The sequence below is a fragment of the Callorhinus ursinus genome, unplaced genomic scaffold (assembly GCF_003265705.2).
Source record: "Callorhinus ursinus isolate GAN/ISIS: 27379988/994484 unplaced genomic scaffold, GSC_fseal_2.0 scaffold3, whole genome shotgun sequence".
NCBI lineage: Eukaryota > Metazoa > Chordata > Mammalia > Carnivora > Otariidae > Callorhinus > Callorhinus ursinus.
In genome coordinates this window covers 73,873,476-73,897,045 of record NW_027397065.1, presented here as the reverse complement: position 1 = coordinate 73,897,045, position 23,570 = coordinate 73,873,476, and the positions used below count along the sequence as shown (strand labels likewise).

The window sequence follows — 23,570 nt, the reverse complement described above, 5'->3', positions numbered from 1 at the left end:
AGGGAGAGGGGCAAAGGGAGAGGAAAGAGAGAGAATCCCAAGCCGACTCCACACTGAGCACAGAGCCTGATGCAGGGCTCAATCCCACAACTCTCAGATCATGACCTGAGCCTAAGTCAAGTGTAGGATGCTCAACCAACTGAGCCACCCTGGTGCCCCAGCAAGTTATTTAATGTTTCTGAAGTTTGATTTCTACCCATTAAAATGAATATAATCTATAAATCAAGGTATTGGTGGATGACCACTGATATGGATTACTTAATAAATGCATAGACAGATGTAAGGATTTAATAAACCCAAGCATCCTACTAACTAGTATATTGCTACAGTTATTTTTTTTATCTGATAACACCCAGTATTCTTAAATGGAGGCTGTGGTTTTAATAAAAAAGATTTCACCTAACCCTCTATAATCAATATTTAGATTTTTTCTTTTATTTATTTGACAGAAAAAGAGAGCGAGAGAACGAGCAAGCAGGGGGAGCAGAAGAGGGAGAAGTAGGCTTCCTGCTGAGCAGGGAGCCCGATGCAGGGCTCGATCCCAGGGCTCTGGGGCTCAGTTGCTTAACTGACTGAGCCATCCAGGTGCCCCTGTAATCAATATTTAAAAAAAATTAATATGTACTTGGATGATAATTTCCTATTCTGTTTGTCCAATGCACTTAGTCTTCTTTAGCCAATCCCATAAGCCTGTTCAAAATGCTAATGTAGGGAAGGGAGTGAGTCAGCCAATTGCTAAATCAAATACAACAAGAAAAAAGAAAGGTGAAAATTTCTTGCAGGTATAGTGGTTGAACATAAAGCAGTAATTTCCTAAATTATTAGTAAGAAGTTATTTCTACTACATCAGTTAACTATAAAAGCTAGGAAAGAGGATTAGCAAAATAGAAGATATACATAAGCAAATTTAAAAAATAAATTTAATCCTGATAATTTTTCAAATTTGACTTATCTTCCAAAAAGTATTAGGATATAATTCTTCCATTCTCTAACTTACACTAAAATAAATATTTATATGTACATGGGTATATATCTTTTTCCTATTTTCTTTTTCTTAAGTTTTTATTTATATTTTAGTCAGTTTTTTTTTTAAGATTTTATTTATTTATTTGAGAGAGAGAGAGAGAGAATGAGAGATAGAAAGCACGAGAGGGAAGAGGGTCAGAGGGAGAAGCAGACTCCCCTCTGAGCAGGGAGCCCGATGTGGGACTCGATCCCAGGACTCCAGGATCATGACCTGAGCCGAAGGCAGTCGCTTAACCAACTGAGCCACCCAGGCGCGCTATATTTTAGTCAGTTAACATACAGTGTAATATTAACTTCAGGCATAGAATTTAGTAATTCATCCACTTCCATACAACATCTGGTGCCCATCATATGTGCACTCCTTAATCCCCATCATCTATTTTACCTGTTCACCCACCTCCCCTCTGATAATCATCAGTTTGTTCTCTATAGTTAAGAGTTTATTTCTTGGTTATTTTTTGGTTTGCCTCTCTTTCTCTCTTTTTCCCCTTACTCCTTTGCTTTGTTTCTTGAATTCCACATATGAATGAAATCATATGGTATTTGTCTTTCTCTGACTGGCTTATTTAGCATAATACTCTGGAGCTCCACCCATGTCTTTGCAAATGGCCAAGATTTCATTCTTTTTTTGTGGCTGAGTAATATTCCATTTTATATATATATACCACCTCTTCTTTATCCATTCATCAGTTGATGGATACTAGGGCTGTTTCCATAATTTGGCTATGGTAGATAGTGCTGCTATAAACATTAGGGTGCATCCCTTTGAATTAGTATTTTTGTATTCTTTGGGTAAATTCCTAGTAGTGCAATTGCTATATCATAGGATACTTCTATTTTTAAATTTTTCAGGAACCTCCATACTGTTTTCCAGAGTGGCTACACCAACTAGCATTCCCACCAAGAGTGCAAGAGGATTCCCCTTTCTCCACATCCTCAGTCAACACTCATTCATGATAAAAACCCTCAACAAAGTAGGTTTAGAGGGAACATACCTCAACATCATAAAGGCCATATATGAAAAACACACATTTTATATCTAAAATATTTAAAGAAGTTATAAAACTCAACACCCAAGAAACAAATAACCCTCCAAAACAAAAACAAAGAACAAATAATCCAATTAAAAAGTTGGCAGAAGATATGAATAGGCATTTTTCCAAAGGAAACATACAGATGGCCAACAGATACATGAAAAGGTGCTCAATATCACTGATCAGCAGGAAAATACAAATCAAAACTATAATGAGATATCACCTCACACCTGTCAGAATGACTAAAATCCACAACACAAGAAACAACAGATGTTGGTATACGGGTATATTTAGAAACTTCTTGCCTTATTCTTTTTTAACTTTTTAAAAGTTTCTAAATCTTAATTTTGTCTACAATACTTTTAATATATTGAAGAATAAAATGAAGCTATACCCTAAACTAACCCATCTATTCAAATCACTTTATTAAATATTCAGAAAGTCATCATACAGTTAGGCTTTTGACCTATAAGTTAGTGAAAAGCATGGGAATTTTAAGAATCAAAAGCTCCAAGTGTGGTATCACAGAAGCAGGAAATTAATTTTAAAAAATGATACCATAAAATTAAAGTTTTCTAAGATGAACATGTAGATAAACACAAGGGCATTTTCTCAAGAAGAGCAATAAGGTGATGTCTATGTCATTGGATTTTCTTTTCAAAATGCACTCAATAACAAAATAGTGAGTTTATGCACTCTGGAATAGTGAGTTTTGGAATAGTGAGTTTATTCCGTCTGACTTTAGTGGTATTCTATATAGTGACATGTTCAAATTTATATTCATAGGGCTTCAACTCTTGCTTTGAGTAACTCATATAAGATCAGGAACTCTTCTGAATATAGGAAGATGGCACTACTTATCAAAAATTAATTAAGATTAGCCTTGAGGTGCTTACCTAGTAACTGTGAAATTCTGTGATAACACTTTTTCAAGTCTCTACTGCTTTTTAAAATTGAGAGGTGGTTTGTTGGGGTCCAGTTTAACAAAAATATACATTAAAATGCACTTAGAAAGAGGTATAATATTGTCAAATCAGTGCTAGGGATGTCTCATCTAAGTTCTATATTTAGGATGCCAGATTCAGCAAATAAAATGATGGGTGCTGTTTTGCTGATAATCAGAAGAAACTAGACATCTTGTATCTTATCTGCCAATTCTATGAGAATTTTTCGCATTGCAGTTATTTAGATGTTCAGAGGGATGGAAAAGAGACATTTCAGAAACTACGATTTAGTATACAGATGTTACCAGTGGATGCCCTCTTTTCAACTGATTTGTGCAGTTTTCTGCCATATCAAATACCTCAAAGAATAATTGGGTTAATGTAAAACTATCTGTTATCTTAAACTTCTTTCTGATATTCTGAAAGCCACCTAGAGGTGATATATAGCAATCTAGCTCTGCCAGGGGATATACATTGTTATGAAGGTATTATAAATATGTCAATGTAGTTATTAAATTTATTTTAAGAATAACTATATCTACACTCACCCTAAGACAAGTATGCCTTTTTTTACAAAAGATCAGCTGATATAATTAGTTTAACATAAATTTATTAAGGGGAAACAGCTCTAACTATACACTTTTATTTAGATGAGAATAATTACCATATATATTTTTCCAAGAATAAAGTTGTTCAGCTTTTTAAAAATAGTAAGCATTTTCATATTTTTTCCTCTAAAATATGTTTTTGCTCTCTTTGGGAATGCAAGAAATACAATTTCAGTATCTTTTATCACAGAGACATTATAAAATTTACATATTGCCCAGAAGAATAGTGTATCTTGCCCTGGCAACTGCTTTTGCACTTAAACCCCTCACAGACTAATATGGATACTTCTTCTTACCCATATTCCATGCCTTTTTGGCTTTGGTGAATCTGTTGCTACTAAATCTCATTGAAATTTGCACAAGGGTCTCACTGAATCATTCATTTCTCTACCCAGTGTGTCTGATTATTTCCAGGCTTTCTAATGTTTTCAAGATTCAGTCTTTTCATTAGTACTCATATTGAAACTTATTTCAAATCTTTATTATTTTGCAATTTAAGAGAATGAACAGTGTATATCTTATTAATATATAAAGAAGCAAGAAATTAATATCTCATTAAATATCTGATGAAAACAACATTTTGTAACACAGATCAATAAATTAAAACATATAGCAATTGTTCCTTTGGAGAAAAGCTCTTATTAAATGTCACCTGAAATCATAATGACAGCATTCTAAAATTTACCTTCATTATCCTGTACTGTGAAGTTTGGATTGACAGCAGCTAAACTGAAGAAAAATTTCTGTCCACCTAAGGGGTCATCTTTGTCTACTGCGCTTATAGTCTGTATTAGCTGCAAAAAAGAGAAAAATGCATATTTATCAAACTTCTGTGGGTATAATCTGCTTTACAATATGTAATGTTTTAACATTCAATTTTGTCTAAATTTAAAGGCAGTTGATTTTCTTTCTTGCGCATGTATCTTTATTTTATTCCATCTTTTTTATTATTACTTTGACTTTAACAAAGTCTCTCTCTCTTTCCCTCCCTCCCCTCTCTGCTTCTCTCTGTCTCTGTTTCTTGCTGTCCCTCCTTCTCAATTTCTCCTACATATTATCCATGGCTTCAAAATAACAAATGACAATATCATATTCTTTGCAGTCTTATTAATTTAGATATAGCATTTGACATGAGTAGGTTATTTCATATATATTTAAACATTGATCTGGAAAAGTTTATCTAATGGAGGAAAAATTTAGAAAACTATTGTGATTATGGCTTTTCTCTTTATCAAAAGTAAAAACTATTCGAAGAATGTACAGATTTTATAGATAATACTATGTAAAACTTTTTAAAGGAAAGACTTAAAGATTATGATCTACTTTAAGAGTAATGGTTCACTTGCATTGTCAATAAAATTACATTTTTTAATTCAGTATATATATACCATGGGAAATGGTTATTTTATTTTATTTTTTTTTATTTTTTATTTTTTTTTAAAGATTTTATTTATTTATTTGACAGAGAGAGACAGCGAGAGCAGTAACACAAGCAGGGGGAGTGGGAGAGGGAGAAGCAGGCTTCCCGCGGAGCAGGGAGCCCAATGTGGGGCTCGATCCCAGGACCCTGAGATCATGACCTGAGCCAAAGGCAGACGCTTAACGACGGAGCCACCCAGGCGCCCTGGGAAATGGTTATTTTATAAAGATCATCTCTGATTTATTTTAGGGTAAGAGACAATATAAGAAGCTATCTGGGAACAAAGCATAAAATGTAACACCTTTTACTATAATCAGATCACTTCTTTGAACATACATGATTAATAATATTATACAAATATATATGTAACATATGGCTATGTACTTTTTTGCATATATATCCAATTTGTCCTTAACTTATATGTATAACATTTTATATAATTTTTTGCATATCTTAATATTGCAAGAGAGGTTCAGAAGTTGTTCAATTTGTATACCTATATAAATGGCCAAATTTATGCTTAACTAAAAGGAATATGCTTTACTGCTTTGACTTATTTAACAGGGTGTCGATATTTGATGAAAATATTTGTTACTGTTGTTTTGTTGATATAAAAAGAGATTTCAAGTTTAAAATATCACATAATTATAAAAAAATTAAGGAGTTATTTTAACTCTTCTGTATTCAATTAATTTTCTTTTAAATTATCTTATAAAAATAAAAATGTGATAAATTTTAGCTACTCCCTATTTAATTACAACACTAACCACTTATTTCAAAATAATACAAGAAATATAATTGTATCAAACAAAGATAAATGTTTATCCTCTACGAATAAGCAGCCCCCAAAAATCACTTAAACTTTGAATAATCTTAAAATATATTTTAAAATATAACATAACTATTTAATGAAATTTTAGAGGTGATTTAAGATTAAATAGAAAGCAAGGATTTATTGCTAATGGCTTACCCAGCCAATACAAAACCAAAAATGGTGCATATGTGAAGGAATTTAAGAGAAAAATGTATAAAAAGTGTTCGCTGATGCCCTTTAAGAGGTGTCAATTCAGTTACAAAATCATCCTTGACTGACTTGTTTGTCGAGCAGTCTAAAAGATTTTATTTTATTTTTTTTAAGATTTTATTTATTGATTTGAGACAGAGAGAATGAGGGAAAGAGAGAGAGCACGAGAGGGGTGAGGGTCAGAGGGAGAAGCAGACTCTCTGCCGAGCAGGGAGCCCGATGTGGGACTCGAGCCAGGGACTCCAGGATCATGACCTGAGCCAAAGGCAGTCGCTTAATCAACTGAGCCACCCAGGCGCCCTAAAAGATTTTATTTTTAAAACGTGATTTATAAGAATAAGTTAAAGGGAAAAATGACAAATGAAACAACATCAAGAAAGGTAGAAGACTTAATAAAACTTCTATGTTTCTCTCTATATATATCATTAAGATTAATATGTTAGTATATATATATATATATATATATATGAAAGAAATTTAAAAGTAGAGCTAATGGTCTTTTAAGAAATATAATGTCTTAAAATAAATATGCATTTTCAACTGTGATTACAAATTACAATTTCAGTTTATTTTTATAAACCAAAATAATACATTTCCAAGAACAAAATGGCCACATCTTTGCAAATATCTACAGGAAGTTATAATGGTTTACACAAAAATTCTTAATTAAAATGTTATTTGAATAAAAGATGTTAGCATTGTTGGTTTCAAAATTAGTGATTCACTGATATATTTTCTTTAAGTGTTATAAAAGAAATAAACCATGCGTTGTTCAAGGATCAAGTGTATTTTGTTTTGGTATATGTTTGTTTATTTGTTTTGGTATATATACCACATACATATGGGTATGTACATATACCATATGCATGTAAGATGGTGTTAAAATAGAAAACAGAAGTTGGTAACATGAAGGAGATAAAACCATCTCCCTGGTCTCTCTATATAAGCACTTGTTATTTTATTCCTACTGGACACAAGTTCATTTTGACTCATTTCCAATAAAATAAGTTGCACAATTATGGAGAAAAAAACAAACAAACAAATACTGGTGATGTCCGGTATTCATTTTGAGCATATGAAGAATAGACCCAGATAAGTCATTTATATTTTACCTTCTTAGCTGTTATAAAATTGGTTCATATTTTCACTAGGCTGTTCTAAAATAATCTCAAATCAGCTTGAGGGCTTTTTCAGTGATCATACCATAATGGAGTGTGGGATGACAAATGAATTTTAAGATATTTAAGTAAGAAAACTGGTCACTAAGTTTTAATGTTTTAGGTTTTGCTGTGGGAAGAGTAGCAGTTAGGTAAGTAACTCAACATTGTTCCATGGAAATATGTAAAGGGATATTTGGGGTCTGACAAAGGCCTAGAGCTTAGATACTACCTGTGGGTAAATACAAGCAGAAGTCCTCCCTGGGGAACTCTCTGGGAATCCTGCGGCCCTGCTTTGAAATAGTATTTCCTTCCCATAAAGATGAAAAATTATTAAAATATGCTTTATTGACTGAAGGAGTGAGGCATGCATGAGGGAAAATGAAAGAAAACTGAAACAGCCAGTCTTCTCTCCTCTCCTTTCCCAAGGGACTTCCTGAGGTGGAAAAGATGGGGAGTCAGGTAGCCTAGTGCAGGCACAAGAGGTGACTGTTAATTTACATCAAGTTTAAGTTGCCTCTTTTCCAAGGAGGAAAGTCTTCTACCTTTAGAGAACGGAAGAGGCAGAAAAGAAAGAGGGGATGGCAGTTAACTTTACCTGTCCTCTCATTTTGTCCACACAAATAGATGGAATCATTTCCTATGTCCTTGTTCGAAGTGCTACTTTTTATTTATTTATTTATTTATTTATTTATTTATTTATTTATTTATTTATTTTATCGTGTTCAGTGCTATTTTAAAACAGTACTTAATTCAGAGAAGAATTGAGTGGGTTGAAATACTCTATAAATAACTAAATTACACCCAGACGTCCTAACAAGCTCCTACTTCCCTAGAGGGAGGGGAGAAAGTTAACAAATAAATCTCAAAGAAGGTTCAGTGAAGGACTTTTCCAAATAAACACCTTGGTTTTGCCTGCTGGGCTGTTGTAATCTAGAATTCCATCACTGAGTACCTAACAGTTTAGTTTAAGTGACCATTTATCAGCCAAGAGACCAAAATGGCATTTAACAAACTGATCTTATTAAAAATAGCTACTATGGGAGGCTATTGCACATTCAGCCAATTAGACAAAATTACTAATCATGTTATTCCTATCAAGTTTGTCAAAAGGCTACTTTTTAAATTAAAATTGTCTTTGCTTTTATTATTTTCCTGCAATATGCCAACTGGTTTTTAAAATCCAAAAAATATAAAGTTACTGAACCAGATTTAGTTTATTTATTTTTTTTTTTAAGAGGCATAAGAAAAAAAAAAACACCATCCCTTATTTGGTATATTGTGAATACATTTGGAAATCAGTATTTAAAATGACTCAAATGCTCTGAAAAGATATCTCTTAAAAATCAAATAGAATAACCATAGAGGAAGCTATGCATGCAGCTGTTGTAAAGTGGGTAATTTATCTCTTAGAGAAAAGGCTTCAACTTATACCATGCTGAGCCTGCCAAGCAGAGGACTATTTGGAATGGTATTTTCAGGGCAAACACTGTTTCATTACGAAGTAGGTCGGAAGTAGCTTTGTCATTTAAATATTCCAAATTAAACATTTCCATAACATTTTCAAATAAAAAAAATGAATCCAATGGCAGCAATTTCGCCATTTCAAACAATAGACAGGCTATTGAATTCCTGTTAGAATCTTCAGAAGGAAGAATTTGTGTTATCCCACAACGTAATTTGCATAAAAATGTAACGATGACATTGATGTTTATAAAGAGCATCAAATGATGTGAAAACACAATGCAGTTTTGTGATGGCTACTCTTTCTTTAATAAAACACATTTGATTCCCAATTATTATTTATAACATGCCGCTTCCTTCTGTGAAGATAGCACTCAAACCAATTAGGAGCATTTCTTTCAGCCATATACACTGTAGCTTTTCAAACAACAAAATGAGTCCACTGAGGAAAAGACTTAAAGAGTTATAAACAAAGCTGATGTAGGAAGAATGTTTTAAAGGACAAAAACTAAGTCATGAAGCACTCTTAAGTGTTGCTATAATGATGAAATAAAAGTATAAATTTAAGGAGTGAATCCTGCGGCCCTGCTTTGAAATCATTTGCATACATTGGAATATTGATGCACTCTTTCACTGATCCCATGAATCTGTCGCTGTGTTTCTCCTAACTTCCACCTCCCATCTCTTCTAGCAGGTATCAATATTTACCTAGAGAAACAGCAGAGGTTTTTTTTTTTTTTCCTGGTTTTGTTTGTGAAAAGTTAAAAAGTGAAAGTTTTTTCTTCTTACACCTTAATTTTTGTGGCAACAATAAAATCTTATATTTTCATTAGAATGTCACAAAAGAAATGTGAAACATGCTATAGTGTCATTTAGAATCCTAAAAATATCAGTCTTTTTTTTTTTTATATTACTGGGACTTACATGACCGTTTTTATCTCTGTTTACTTATTCTTCTTAAGATTGGGAAAAGAAAACATTTAACAAGCTGTTAAAATCTTCCAAAGCTTTTAAGTCCTATGGGTGCTCACCTGCCCTGGTCTCGCGTTTTCACATACAAAAGTATCATAGAACACAGCAAATTGTGGGGCATTGTCGTTAACATCCAAAATCCTCACAAAAACAGCCACGCGAGTCATCTCTTTGGGATTGTCTAGAAAAGGCAAAGGAAAACTTTGTTTAGGAAGACACATTTGTGCACCAGATTTCATTTATATAAGCATCTTGTGGATATTAAGTGCTCGCATAAAAATAAGCATCGCGTTCATTCTGCAACATAATGAGCAAATACAATAAAGAAAATTACTACAGAGTCTAATTAAGTAGTCATAAATTCGGTTATTATTGGTCTCCAGAGAACTACTATTATTTTGGAAAATCTTTTTAAAAGCACAATCCAGTGTAATTGAGTTCATATTGTATTTGTGTCCTTGGTCCAAATATGTAAAATAAGAACAAATATTTATTAAATCTTTGTCATGCAGTATTATATTAAGCTTTACTGAGTTTTTGGACGAAGTAATAATTTTAAATAAACTATCAACTTGCCCATGGTCATTAACTCCTAAGTGGTAGTTGTTATGTTACAACTCATCCTCCTGACTACTTTAATAGCGAAAATGTATTCCAATAGCTACTCCGAACTCCCCTTTTGGAAATTTTAATATATAGCTACTAATTTTACAAGTTGGGTGGAAATTTACAGGAAAATATAAGCACTTGAATGTTTCATTAATTTGTACTGGTACCATTTCAACAATCCAGGCTCAATTTTGTATAACAAAATTAGCTCAATAGTAACATATAGTATAATAATTATGATTTTTTTGCTACAAATACTAAAATCAAGAGCATCAAATTTTTCAGATAAAAATATGCATTAAAAATTGTGTTGATTTGTAAATGGAATTTTAAAAATATGAATGTCTATTTAGCTTAGCCTTGGGTAACACCCTTGTATTAGTCAAAATTGCATTATCTCACAAATGGGCTTTTCTAGACACTAGTATTGGTATCTGAGTGTTTTGACATCTTAAATTCAATTTATATTTATCAGCCTTTGTGATATCAAAATCTTAGTCTTTGGTAGTTCAACTTCTGTGTGGACTTCAGCAAAGTCAAACTGAAGATCAATAGAAAAGGAGAAAAGAGGTAATTAGCTAAAAACAAAGCAAAATAAAACAAAAACAAATAACAGATTAAGTGAGGGACAATAGCAATCTTATTAAGTGGCCTCTACTAACATGGGTTATGGATCATACTATTTACCTTTGTGAAATGTATCTGACTTTCTAATTTTATCTATATAATTTTCAAATACAAGGATAAAAAATATTATCATGTACAGATAGGAAGGATATTACTATGCAAAATAATTTATTTCTCCTTTCTCTCCATGTAATTATAATGTTACTAAAATAATGAAGTCAGCACTTTTAAAAATAATATGGGAGAACTGATTACTCAGCAAGGACCTTTACAAGGTTGAGTCATATGAAGGAAGGCAGATAGAATTCTAAATCCATGTGAAGTGTATTTATCTGCCTTTTATTTTTTTTCAAGAGAAACTTTGAAAGGCATCCTCTCTTTAACACTCCTTTCCAGTCTTAGTCTTTTTCACCCATGTGCATTCCATTCTCAGGTTCTGATTTCCCATTTGCTAATGTATTGCTGCCTATTGTTCACTTCTTCCTATGTCAGGTGGTTGTAGAGTCCAGACCCTGGAGTATAACAGAGCTGCTTGAATTCCCAGATTCACCATTCACTCATTGTGTGCCTTTGGCCAATTTACTCCAACTCTCTAATGCCTCAATTTACCCAATAGAAATCAAAATAGAACTTCTAATCTATGGTGTTATTTGAAAAATTAGGTCAGTTAATGCACGAAAACTATCAAAAGCTATTATCAAAGTATTAGTTGGTTGGTAAGCACTCAATACATGTCAACTATTAAGATCATCTTTATTATCACCGTGATACCTTTTTCATTTTCTTACATTACTTGACAGCTTATTCTATGTTACTCCACAACAAAGCTCTCACGCAATAAAAAATACATGTATTAACTAGTTTCCCTACAGTTCATACAGGCCTGAAGCAGACTACATTTGGGGAGCAGTGGAGAAAGGAGAAAAAAAAAGAAAAAAAATCCTATCCCACTCTTTTCCTACCTCCCCTTGTCCTAAACCATTTGCAAATAGCCAGAATTCACCTACAAAGGGTTCACCTACAAATGAATCCACAACCTACCTAGAGCTATGCATTGCTATGGTATGAATAAGAAGGTATGATTCTTCCATATTTTCTAGCAAGAGCTTTTCAGCTAATATAGTTAGTGGACATAGCAGAATATTTTCTTTCAATAGTCTTGACAAATATAACTCTTGTTGGAAGTCAAGAGAGGCAGAACAATATAAGAACAATATCAGATCTAAAATACTGCACTGTCAGTCCATTCCCGGACACAAAATGAAGACTCTCCAGCTTCTTTACAGATAGCTCAAAAAGTCTCTTCAAATGAAAAGCTAAATTCACAAGGATAAATGTGTTTATGTAACATCAGGCCTAGAGTCACCTACTCAAACAACAGTGCTTACACTCATCTTTTTACTGGTAGATGTTGCAGCTCATGTACAAGTAAAAACAAAGCATTCCAAGAAGCGTCATATGGAATGGCAGTTGGCATATTTACCACCTGATTCTCAGAGTCATCTAGGCACACTCTACTATAGCAAGAATGTATCAGCAGTAAAGGATCTTATAATGTGAAAGCATTCCGATGTATCCACAGTCTTTTCCATATCCAAGAAAAGGAAAGCTTAAATGGTTTTCTAGAAATCCTAACCTTAGAAAGATTTATCTTTTCTACCTGCTTAGGGCAAGAATTTCCACTCTCAAGGGCTAGGTATAAATAATGGAGTTCTTTGATCATAAGCTTTATTCTACTGTTCTCAGACTGTATTGCAATGATTACAGTAAAGTTTTCAGATGGGGTGAGAGGAACTCATTAGTTTCTACAACGGATTTCTAAGATCCAATTATGACCTTCATTTTAGATTCTTTATTCTCCAAATGGCATTTAAAAAATATTTTTGAAGAAGAAAAGGAGAAGTTATTTCATGGTATAATGCACTAAATAATTACCTGAGGTAGTACTTGCCGTATGATGTGATATACTGCTGTGGAATGTGGAATTAAACTGTTAGAGGTAGGGCTTGAAAACACATTGGTAAGAAGTGCATTTAAACGTCATTCTGCCCTCTTAGGGCTTGGTGTAATGCACACTTACCACAAACCCAGTGCTTAAAATCTAGTAAAAACAATTTCCTATATGCTGTTTCCCTCTCTCCCTTAGCCCTTTAATACCCAGACCAGCATAATGGGCCTCTGACTGCTTGTGGCTTGGCAGGTAGGAATTTCCAGCAGTTTACTCCATAAATTGATATCACTTAAGGGCAAAAAATAGGTTTAGTTCTTAAAAAGAAGAACATAATTGGCTTAGCTTTTTACAGAATTGTAATTACTTCAGCTAGCTTTAGAACTTAAATTTCTCAAAGTATCTGAAATGGAAAAGGCAATTCCTAACTCATTAGGCTTGAATTAGAATCTTGAATCAAGCAGAGAGCACAAACAACCATGATTCTGGAATGATCAGACTGGACCGTGTCAGGCACATCTAACTGTGGTGATGTGGAGATAGATAATAGAAATAAAAGCTTTCCTTAAAAGAAAAACTCAAAAAAATCTTCAGTTGGCCTTAAAAGGCACAGCCATTTATAACTTACTATGGAAAAACTGGGTCATTTGGATGGTGGAGTTAATCCGTATTTCAGAGCCAGATTTAAGGAGAAAGCTAAGTTTACTATTTTATCCTGAAGCTTTGAATTCATTGTTAATGATCTGTCCAGCCTCATTCCATCCTTCTGAGACTTTTGGCAATTTGGCCCCATTGCTCTGCCTTCCAAATCCTGAAATGGTGGCTTCAGATAACTTGACCTTGATACATGTTTGCGGATTCAGCTTCGTATTTCAGGTCTGGAATTTATAGGCTTAGTTTTCACCAAGATTCAGTCCCTAATTAATGCTTCTTTTTAAAATAGAGTTGCTTTACTCCAGTAAATCACAGTACAGGAATTGCAGACCATGAACACGTTTGCATGAGTGGACAAAGGGGCTTCATTAGCATGTGCAATTGTACCGGGCCTCACTCTAAGAAGGGCCCCATGCTTATTTTAAGGCTCTACCGTTGCCATGTTAAATGTCTTAATCATTTTTTAACAAGAGGTCTGACGTTTTATTTTATAACGGGCTCCATAAATTACGTCACAAGTCCTGTGAATGGGCAAGAACCTTTGCAATTAGAGACAGATATGATTTTGAATACTGGCTTTGCCTGTTATTACTTATATGAAATTTTGTAAATTAGGTGTAGAATTAAGTATTGGATCTAGAAACCGAATGACTAGTTTTAAATCTCAGTTTTACTACTTCTGGCATCATGACTTCGGGCAAGTTACCAAAACCTCTGGAGCCTTAGTTCCTTCTCTGTTAAATAAGGTCAATAAAAATATTACTAGGAGAAAATTAATATAAAATTCTTAGGATAATACCTGGCATAGTGTGCTTAATGTTAGCTATTATTACAATACCTTGGTTTCCTCATCTGTAAAAAGGAAGAAATAATACCTACATACATGTTTGTTGTTAAATGGTACGCACCCACCATTTAGCATAGATTTTAATTTATAGTGCCCATGTAATAAATCTAATGCATTTATTTTTCCCCAAAAGAGGATATCTTTAGTGCCCAATTCTAAATAATCTTTATTAGTCAATATTAAATGTTGATTTGGGATACCTATAACTATCCCTCAGTATATATAGAAACTATTGAAAAGAATCATAGGTGTTGAGAAGCCTTTTTTTTTTTGCTTGAAATCAATGCTTTATTCTTTTTTTTCAAGATTTTATTTAAATTCAAGTTAGTTAATATATATTGTAGTATTAGTTTGAAGACTTTTAAAAGCAGATTAAAATTATAATTCATGCATATAATGAGAAGAAATTATTTTTAATATGAAATAAAACCTAATATATGTTAAATATTATATACATAAAATTCATCTTACTGATTTCAGCAGCTATAACAGTAAGATTGTGCCATTGAGATAGTTCACGGTCAAGTGGCTTTGATGTATAAAGGGATCCGTTTCCAGAATGTATGTTAAAAATCCTGTCAAGGTCAGTGTGGCGATCCAAGGAAAATCTGAACATAGAAAGCAAAGAAAAATACATGGAAGTATTATTGGTTTGTAGGAGAAAATGGTGTAATGGAAACACACACACACGGTAACATGTAATAATTTCATAAGAGTACATATTACTGATGTAGAATGAAAACTGTTTCATTGATTTATCATGAACACATGCACACACACATCAGGAACTCCTCCCCCCCCCCCACACACACCCACCATCTCTACCTTCCTCCTCTTCCCAAGGCATGAGCTGGTACTTTGTTCAGCATTCAAAATGATGGCCTTCTGAATATTTGTTTTATTAAATCACTATCTATTGCCATATTCAACTGACTGGGAAGTATTTTTTTGTTCCACAAAGTAGTTGGCATTACAGATGGTTAGATTACCAACTGACCTTACCTAGGAGTTGAAAATTCTGTTAAGGAATTACTGTAAGGATCAAATGCAAAAAAGCATTCCCAGAAGCAAAGTCTTTTTCATAGTGATGAAATTGGAGCCAACATTAGTTTCAACAGATTAGTTAGGTTATCAATTTATGATGATGTTTAGTAACTTCATGGTATGATACCCATGTAGCTTCAGTTTTTAACCATATGTATCATTAAAAAAATGTATACATTTTAACTAAAGATGTTTTAAAAACAGAAAATTTGGGGTAGGAGTTTTCACACATTTTTACCAAGTCTCAGAAAACAAATAAAAAATTAAAAAATGAAGTCTTAGCTTATGTATAAGAAACCAACTATGCTGCACATTGATTAAAGACATTGTGTTGAGTGTCATTCTAAAGCCTAACACCACGTTTATCAATCAGGTTGTTATAGTTGGGATAAATCCCATTATTTGGGAGATTGTCAGGCAAGGTTTAAGATAGTTATATCCCTCATCAGTCCCTGCCACTTCACAATCCTAGTGGCTTACAAATGCTTTATAGTCCTTGAGTTAGCAAGCATAATCCTCAAGTTATATTTAATGCTCCATATTAAAAAAATAAACAAAGCAAAACAAAGATGACAAGTCCAGGAGTAACATTCAGTAATGGCATATCTTTTCCTAAGCCACAACTGTCACTTATTTTTAGGAAAATTTTATGAAATACTATTTTTAAATTGTGGTTTGTGAGTACTAATACAAAATAATTTTTAAAGTGCCATAAAACTCTTCTCTTTTAATGTTCCAAACCTGTACGATATTTCCAAAAATCAATTGAAACTTACAGTCCCTATTCTGGGTTTTGAATAAATTGCATTTGAAGAACAACTTAAGCCATCAATACAGCTAATTTGATTTTACTTTGGAGGACTGCTTATTTTAGGTTTTATTTTAAATCAGTTCTAACTGGAACAGACCAGTATTTAACAAATCTCCTTAATAAGCTCTAGCCCTCTCTATTAATACAATATGAATTCAGTTTTGCATTCAAACAGCAGGTCTTATCATTCACACATAAGTTTGCAAAACACTGAATCTGTATATCTGGAATAATTCACAAATTCTCAAGTTGACAAAATTATTTTACTACTGAAAGACTCAACATAAATTTACCTCCTCCTTTGAGTGTTTCATGATTACCTAAAGTAGAAGCTTATTTGTCTCCTCCCATCCCAAGTATCTTTTACTGCTCATCTCTAAATGTAGTATCTAAATGTATCATTTACCACATTGTGTTAGGAATTCAACATCAAAATATGAGTTACATTTCAAACAGAAAATCAAACATGAAAAAAACCAAGCATCATTCTTGAAGTATAGTAAGCACTCAATGAATATTATTTCTCATACTGAATCTTCTTCCCTAACAGACTGAGAACTTCTTGAGAAATATGTTTATATCTGATATGGTGATCCACAAATATTTATTAAATGAAAAAAAGGACAACCGAATTCTTTGGTATTTTGGCAAATAAGGTTTCTTATTTCTATAGAAATATGATGTGAAGTTGCAATATGTAAATCAATATAAACATTATTGTCCTTGTTAAATCATTTTATGTGTGTTTTGTCTTATTTCTTACAATTTAGTTTATTTATTTTTTTTTAAAGATTTTATTTATTTATTTGAGAGAGAGAGAACGAGAGATAGAGAGCATGAGAGGGAAGAGGGTCAGAGGGAGAAGCAGACTCCCTGCTGAGCAGGGAGCCCGATGTGGGACTCGATCCCGGGACTCCAGGATCATGACCCGAGCTGAAGGCAGTCGCTTAACCAACTGAGCCACCCAGGCGCCCCATCTTACAATTTAGTTTAAAAACGGATGTCAAAATTTAGAGGGTTATGCAAAATTATCTTAAAGATACAGAGAGATCCTGGTTCTTTTTCAAACATGATATAATTATATTTTCCAATTCTCTATTGGCAAATTATGTCTGCTAATTTTCATTTTCCTTTTTAAGATCATTTCCAGAACAAAGTAAATCCCTTTGATTATTGCATTAACATACATAATATGACTTAAACAATTTATAATATGCCCAGTATTATATTATCTATCCCATAAATACATTGCATTAGTAAAGCTATTTTATCCCTGATTTTATATATATATATATAACCTATAGTTCTATCATTATTAACATCCAAAAATATTCAATTGCATTTTATACATCAGTTAGCATAAATTCAATTATATGACAAACTTTATGGCATAGACTTTGTCATTAATAAGCATTAATTCTGTTACCATATAGTAAAGATAAATGGATTCTTTCCTTAGACTTGCATTCTGATTAAATATTTCCTTTTTGTTTCAAAATCCAGATATATTTTGCCATATAATAACCATCGGTCTATAAGAGGATGCAAAATCTATTTCTTTGCGAGGAGAATTTCTTTATATAGCCACTTTATAACACCACTGGATTTAAGTTGAACTCTTTTTTTAAAAATATTATATTTAATTTTAAAAAGGCCACTTTAAAACCAGGAACACAGCACACAGCCTGTTATAGTTACTTAGGAGCTACACCAGGAAAATGCTTGGAAAGTATTGAATGGGTAAAATTAAACATGTGTATTGGTTATATAAAAGCTTCAAAGGAAAAAAAATATCTGAGCAATACAGCAATTTCAATGAAGACAAACGGACTTGGGAAAAGGCAATTATGGGGAAGTCGTGCTGGCAGCTGGGAGCTGTACATGATTACCATATATGTAACCTGTGATGCTCTATGTGAATATAAGAAAATATTTAGGCAATTTGAAACATGGATGGACCTAGGGAGTATAAAGCTAAGCGAAGTAAGTCAATCAGAGAAAGATAAATACCATATGATTTCACTCATATGTGGAATTTAAGAGACAAAACAAATGGACAAAAAGAAAGAGAGAGAGACAAACCAAAAACAGACTCTAAACTATAGAGAATAACAGATGGTTACCAGAGGGGAGGTGCATGGGGAATGAGTGAAACAGGTGATTGAGATTGAGAGCACACTTATCTTGATGAGCACTGAGTAATATATGGAACTGTTGAATCACTATATTGTACATCAGAAACATAAAACACTGTATGTTAACTACACTGGAACTAAAAGAAACATAAAAACAAAATAAAAAAGAAAATATTTAGATAAAATTACATAAATCAAATGCTAATTTTAATATATATGAAATATGACTTCACTTGAAGATGTGGCAGAACCTATAGCACTTTTAACCTTAATGTGAGTTAGAGTCACATGGCATACAAAATTAGAGATTCTCTACATTCTGCTGTTGTATTCTTAGGAATCAGAGAAGAGTGTGCTTGGAAATTGTTAACCATCATTTAAACCCTTACTTGACTGGTCCATGTGGAACAAGGGGGAGACAAAATTAACCTGTTGAGAATAGGGAAATGAATGAAATCCAAAACACATCATGCACTAACATTTTAAAATGAACAGTCATTTTGATGGTCAATATTATATATAGATATCTGTATTTCTTTAAAATGATAGACCAAATGTCAATAAAAACTTTTGAGTCCTTCTCATTTGTATGTTTATTACATCCCATATATTTTTAGGCTGCCATAAGAAAGCAAAGCAAAAAAAAAAAATGAAATTACTATGATCTTTCTGGAATGCTTTAATATTTTTTAAAATATTTTTTGATACAGCCAAAACAAAAACAACAAACAAAAACCTTCCCTTCTTTGATGGTAGGAGTATAGGGGAGTTTCTAAAATGTAATATAACTGCATTGTAATATTGTTGTAATTATATTCTTTTAACTGTTACAACTTTCAACTTAACATATCCTTTAATAACTGAAAGCACAAATAACATGATTTGGTTACACTGTAAATGCACAGCTGACACAGTGTCCCTTTATCTGTACCCAGGTCAGAACAACAAATACCTTAAAGAAAGAGACAGATGATACAAGCTAGGTTTTAGGCTAAAAGGCATGATTTAAACTGGACCAAATGATGAAGCTGTGCATGCCTTGCCCCAAAACATTCAGAGACAATTTACTTTAAACACCTGTGCTCTTCAAATTTTTGTACAACTCATGGAAAGACTCATATATTTTAATGTATTAAATGCTATAATTAGATTTTCATGATCTCTATATTTATTTTAATTCCCATTCTTTCATCTGAAACATAGGCATACTTACCTGATGGGGCTAGAAGTAGAATCTGGGTCCCTTGCCATCACAGTACCAATGATCGTCCCCACTTCAATATCTTCATGAACTTCAAACAGGTAGGAGGATCTGCTAAAAATAGGAGGTTCATCCACATCTTCTACAGAGATTTTTACAATTGTTGTATCTTTAAATGGTCCCAGGTAATAAAAACGTGGATCCACATGGGTATTTTCTGCTTCAACCTTCAGAGTGTAAAGTCTTCGGCTCTCATAGTCAAGTGGCTGTATATATAAATAAATCATCAAATTAGAGTGAGGGAAATTGGACTATGTTCTTTTCAAGTCACAGTGTGATTTTTAAAGCCTGGTTGAGTTCTGTCAGGTTGTTCAGTGTAAATAATTAAAAGTAATAAAAAATTGTAATACGACCTTTACATTTCGGATAGGGTTCAATTTTCATTTTATGTATTCAATGCATAATACTTCAGAACATAGGAAAATTAGATTTTGAATCTTGGACAAATTGGAAAGGATATTAAAACCTATCTCATAATGTGTGACTCATTATAAAAAATGAGCTGGGAGACTGTGTGTGTTTACGTGTGCATGTGTGTGGGCTGAGGTATTGGCTGCTGCTTAATGTTTGTAAGCAAAAAATTCAGTTATCTTTTTACATTTATGTTGTGATTATTTCCATTCAGTTTAATGGCAAGGTACTACATAAACTATAAAATTTTGAAGAGTAATATAAAACTTTCAACAGTTGTAGGAAACATTGAAGATAAGGAAAGCCTTGAGTAAAGAGAACAGACAAAAACTTTGATAGCAACTTGGTAATTAAGTTACATTATGAAACAAAAAAATGGAACTTAAATATTGATGTAGTGTAACTGTCACAAGTATGAAATCAAGCTCCTCCCCTCACTCTTCTAAAATGTATGCTTTGTTAACAGAAAAAAGACATTGTTGATTCAGATTCCTTCAACCTTCCTTTTTTTTTTATCTAATAAGCAGTAGATTCTACTTGCATTACTATTACTTTCCAGGCATGAAAAACAACAAAGAAGCTGCTTCCTCCTTTGCTGGTCACTGTCCATTTAAAAACATTTGGTAGGAGCGCCTGGGTGGCTCAGTTGATTAGGCGACTGCCTTCGGCTCAGGTCATGATCCTGGAGTCCTGGGATCGAGTCCCACACCGGGCTCCCTGCTCAGCGGGGAGTCTGCTTCTCCCTCTGACCCTCTCCTCTCTCATGCTCTCTCTCTATCTCATTCTCTCTCTCAAATAAATAAATAAAATCTTTAAAAAAATAAAAATAAAAAAAATAAAAACATTTGGTTGCGTACCTTGGCCTTGGCAACTGAATCTCTGGAAAGTTTTGTGATTACTCAGTGTTTCAGTGGTTACTTCATGCAATAGAGTTTTTAGCACATTTCAATATGATCTAACTTTTATGGGACCTTAACTTTTACGGGACCTTAATTTTTTCTTATACTGGTGGTACTGACTCTACAATAAAAAAAAAAACTAGTTACTTTTAAACTGTAACACTGAGCATATATTAGCAGAAAAGTTTAATTTATATAGCAGAAAGGAAAATGTGAACAATTAAATTATCTTTCAAAATATGTTGTCTCTTTATATTAGCAGCTCTAATTATTTCTTCATACATCTGGATAGATGGCATGCTACTTTTTATGCCTCCAACTGGGATGATATATTGCCATTTTTAGCTATTAACTGCTTTTTCTTAAGAAAACAATGTTATTATGGAGGGGCTTTTATTCACAAGACTCAGAAATGGAGTCACACATCTATTAATTTGCCTTTTAAATTTTGTAAGAACTCAGGTTTCATGTTTCAATCAACAAAAGCACTTGGTCAAAATGTCCAAGGAGAACTTTGGCTTTGTGTTTCTCATACTTGTGCACAATATAAATCACATTTGGACTGATAGTGACGTCTCCTAATGGATAATGCCTGAGGGGATAGCACATAATGAAATCTCTATTTGCTAAATGGGCAGGTGCTTATTTAAACTGATGCTGTAAACCTTTTTCACAGTTATGATGCCTTCCTGTGTGTCCTTCTCAGTTATGATGTCAAACATATCAGTCCCATCACCGTCAATAATTCGGTATTCTACTTCTGCATTTTTCCCAGTGTCAGCGTCAGTTGCTTTTACGCTCCCAATGGCTGTGCCAATTGGGGAAGACTCAAGAACTCGAAGGTGAATGGTGTCTGCAAAATATATAGAAGAGGGGGAGAGAAGAGAGAGAGAGAGAGAGAGAGAGAGGTTTCTCAATAGAATATTCAAAGGTAAATTGTGTATGAGAAAACATTATAAATCTTAAGCTCTACATCGATGTTGACTGATTAATGAGTTGAATACACATGGTATGGATAACACGAAATTAAGGTCTAAGAATGGAAAAAGTGGCATTTGGGAGGCTTGGGTCTGTGCATATTACAAATACTGAGTACCAATCTCTAAGAGTGTTAAGAATTCTGGTTTGAAAATGAGCACATTGTCTTTTATTGCATTTGCACAAATAACTAGAGATCAGCTTTGAGTGCAGAGAGGTACCTGTGTTTGCTTATACAATCACAACAAACCCCAGAATATACAGTGAATATTTATATTTAACCATTTTCCCTTTGTTGTATTTAGTTATTAACTACTCTTATGTTATTTGAGCTAAAGGACAGAACATTATGAAATTCCCTGAAATCAGCTGTACTGGGGAGGAATCCTCTTTCTATTTGTGACAGGAGAAACAAAGTATAGTCTGTAGGAGAAATACAAAGAGGCCCTTTATAGTGTCGCTGTGAAAACACTCAATTCTGACAAATTCCTCTCTATTCCACAGCAAAACAAGAATTTAGCTAAGCTCCTAATGCACCTAGATGAGCTTTCAGGGGGAACAATCTCTACTGCTAATGAGATTTATGTTCTAGCCCCTGATCATAAACTACGTATTACTGACAGATTAATCGACCTGAAGCACACTTCTGATTCATGCTCATAAACCCTAAGTAATTCTCCTTAATATACACAGTAAAGCCCAGACCTCTTAGCTAGTCATGCTCTTGCCTGAGTATATCTTTCCCAGTGTATTTTCCTTTAGTCACTTCTATGAAAGATTTGCACCAAACTGGACTTTTCAAAGTGTTCTTGTCAAAATTCAATTTCCTAAATTTCTCTCTCTGTTTCTCACACGTCATTTCCCCTCACATAAGATTCTCCCCGCATTATTCTCTTGTAATCACAATGCAATTTACCAAATCTGAGAAAATGGCACTGTTACAGTGTTACAGTAAGCGTTTGGGGGCTGTGCTCCTCAAATTTCATATATTGATGCCCGACCCCCATTCAGTACCACAGAATGTGACTGCATTAGGAGACAGGGTCTTTAAAGAGGTAATTGAAGTAATTAAGGTAAAACGGGATCATTAGGGTGGGCTCTAATCCAATATGGCTGGTGTCCTTACAGGAAAAGGAGATCTGGACACAGGCAGAGAGCGGAGACCATGTGAAGACACAGGGAGAAGACAGCCATCTAGAACCCAAGCAGAGGCCTCAGAAGACACCAACCCTGCTGATCTTGAACCTCAATCTTAGACTTTTAGCTTCCAAATCTGTGAGAAAACAAATTTCTGTTGTTTAAGCCACCCAATTATGGCAGCCCTAACAACCTAACACAGGCACCTCTATCTGCTCAGTTTGGAAAGTCATTGCCTAGGAGACATCAGTAAGACTCGGCTTCCACTACACCCCAGTTAATCACGAGCCTGTTCTTTTTTTTGTTTGTTTTTACATTTTCCTCTCCATCTATTTTTGGTAACACACTATTAAAAGCAGCTCTCGACTCATTCCTTGGCTACTGTCCTGTTGGCTCTCTACCTTTGCTGTTTCTTCTAGAAATCCCTGTCCCTGAATATTCAGATGGCTCTCACGTTCTCCAGATGACTGCTCAGTTGTGACCTCCTCAGAAGCTTTCATCAATAACCTTACTGAAAATAACCTTATTGAAAATAACACTCCCAGCCATTCTTCATATTA

The 23,570-nt window shown here is 33.6% G+C and overlaps 1 protein-coding gene across 4 annotated transcripts in view; it reads right to left on the bottom strand.

Moving 5' to 3' along the window:
• CDH10 (cadherin 10) overlaps positions 1–23,570 on the bottom strand; it is a 179,079-nt gene that overhangs the window by 4,097 nt on the left and 151,412 nt on the right. For all 4 annotated transcript variants that reach the window (XM_025867446.2, XM_073887002.1, XM_073887008.1 and 1 more), the window contains exons 6-10: positions 21,561–21,748; positions 19,538–19,791; positions 14,806–14,942; positions 9,709–9,830; positions 4,298–4,406 (exon numbers count right to left, since the gene is read on the bottom strand). In XM_025867446.2, the coding sequence (XP_025723231.1) occupies positions 4,298–4,406; positions 9,709–9,830; positions 14,806–14,942; positions 19,538–19,791; positions 21,561–21,748 (810 nt within the window). The remainder of the gene's footprint in view (positions 1–4,297; positions 4,407–9,708; positions 9,831–14,805; positions 14,943–19,537; positions 19,792–21,560; positions 21,749–23,570) is intronic.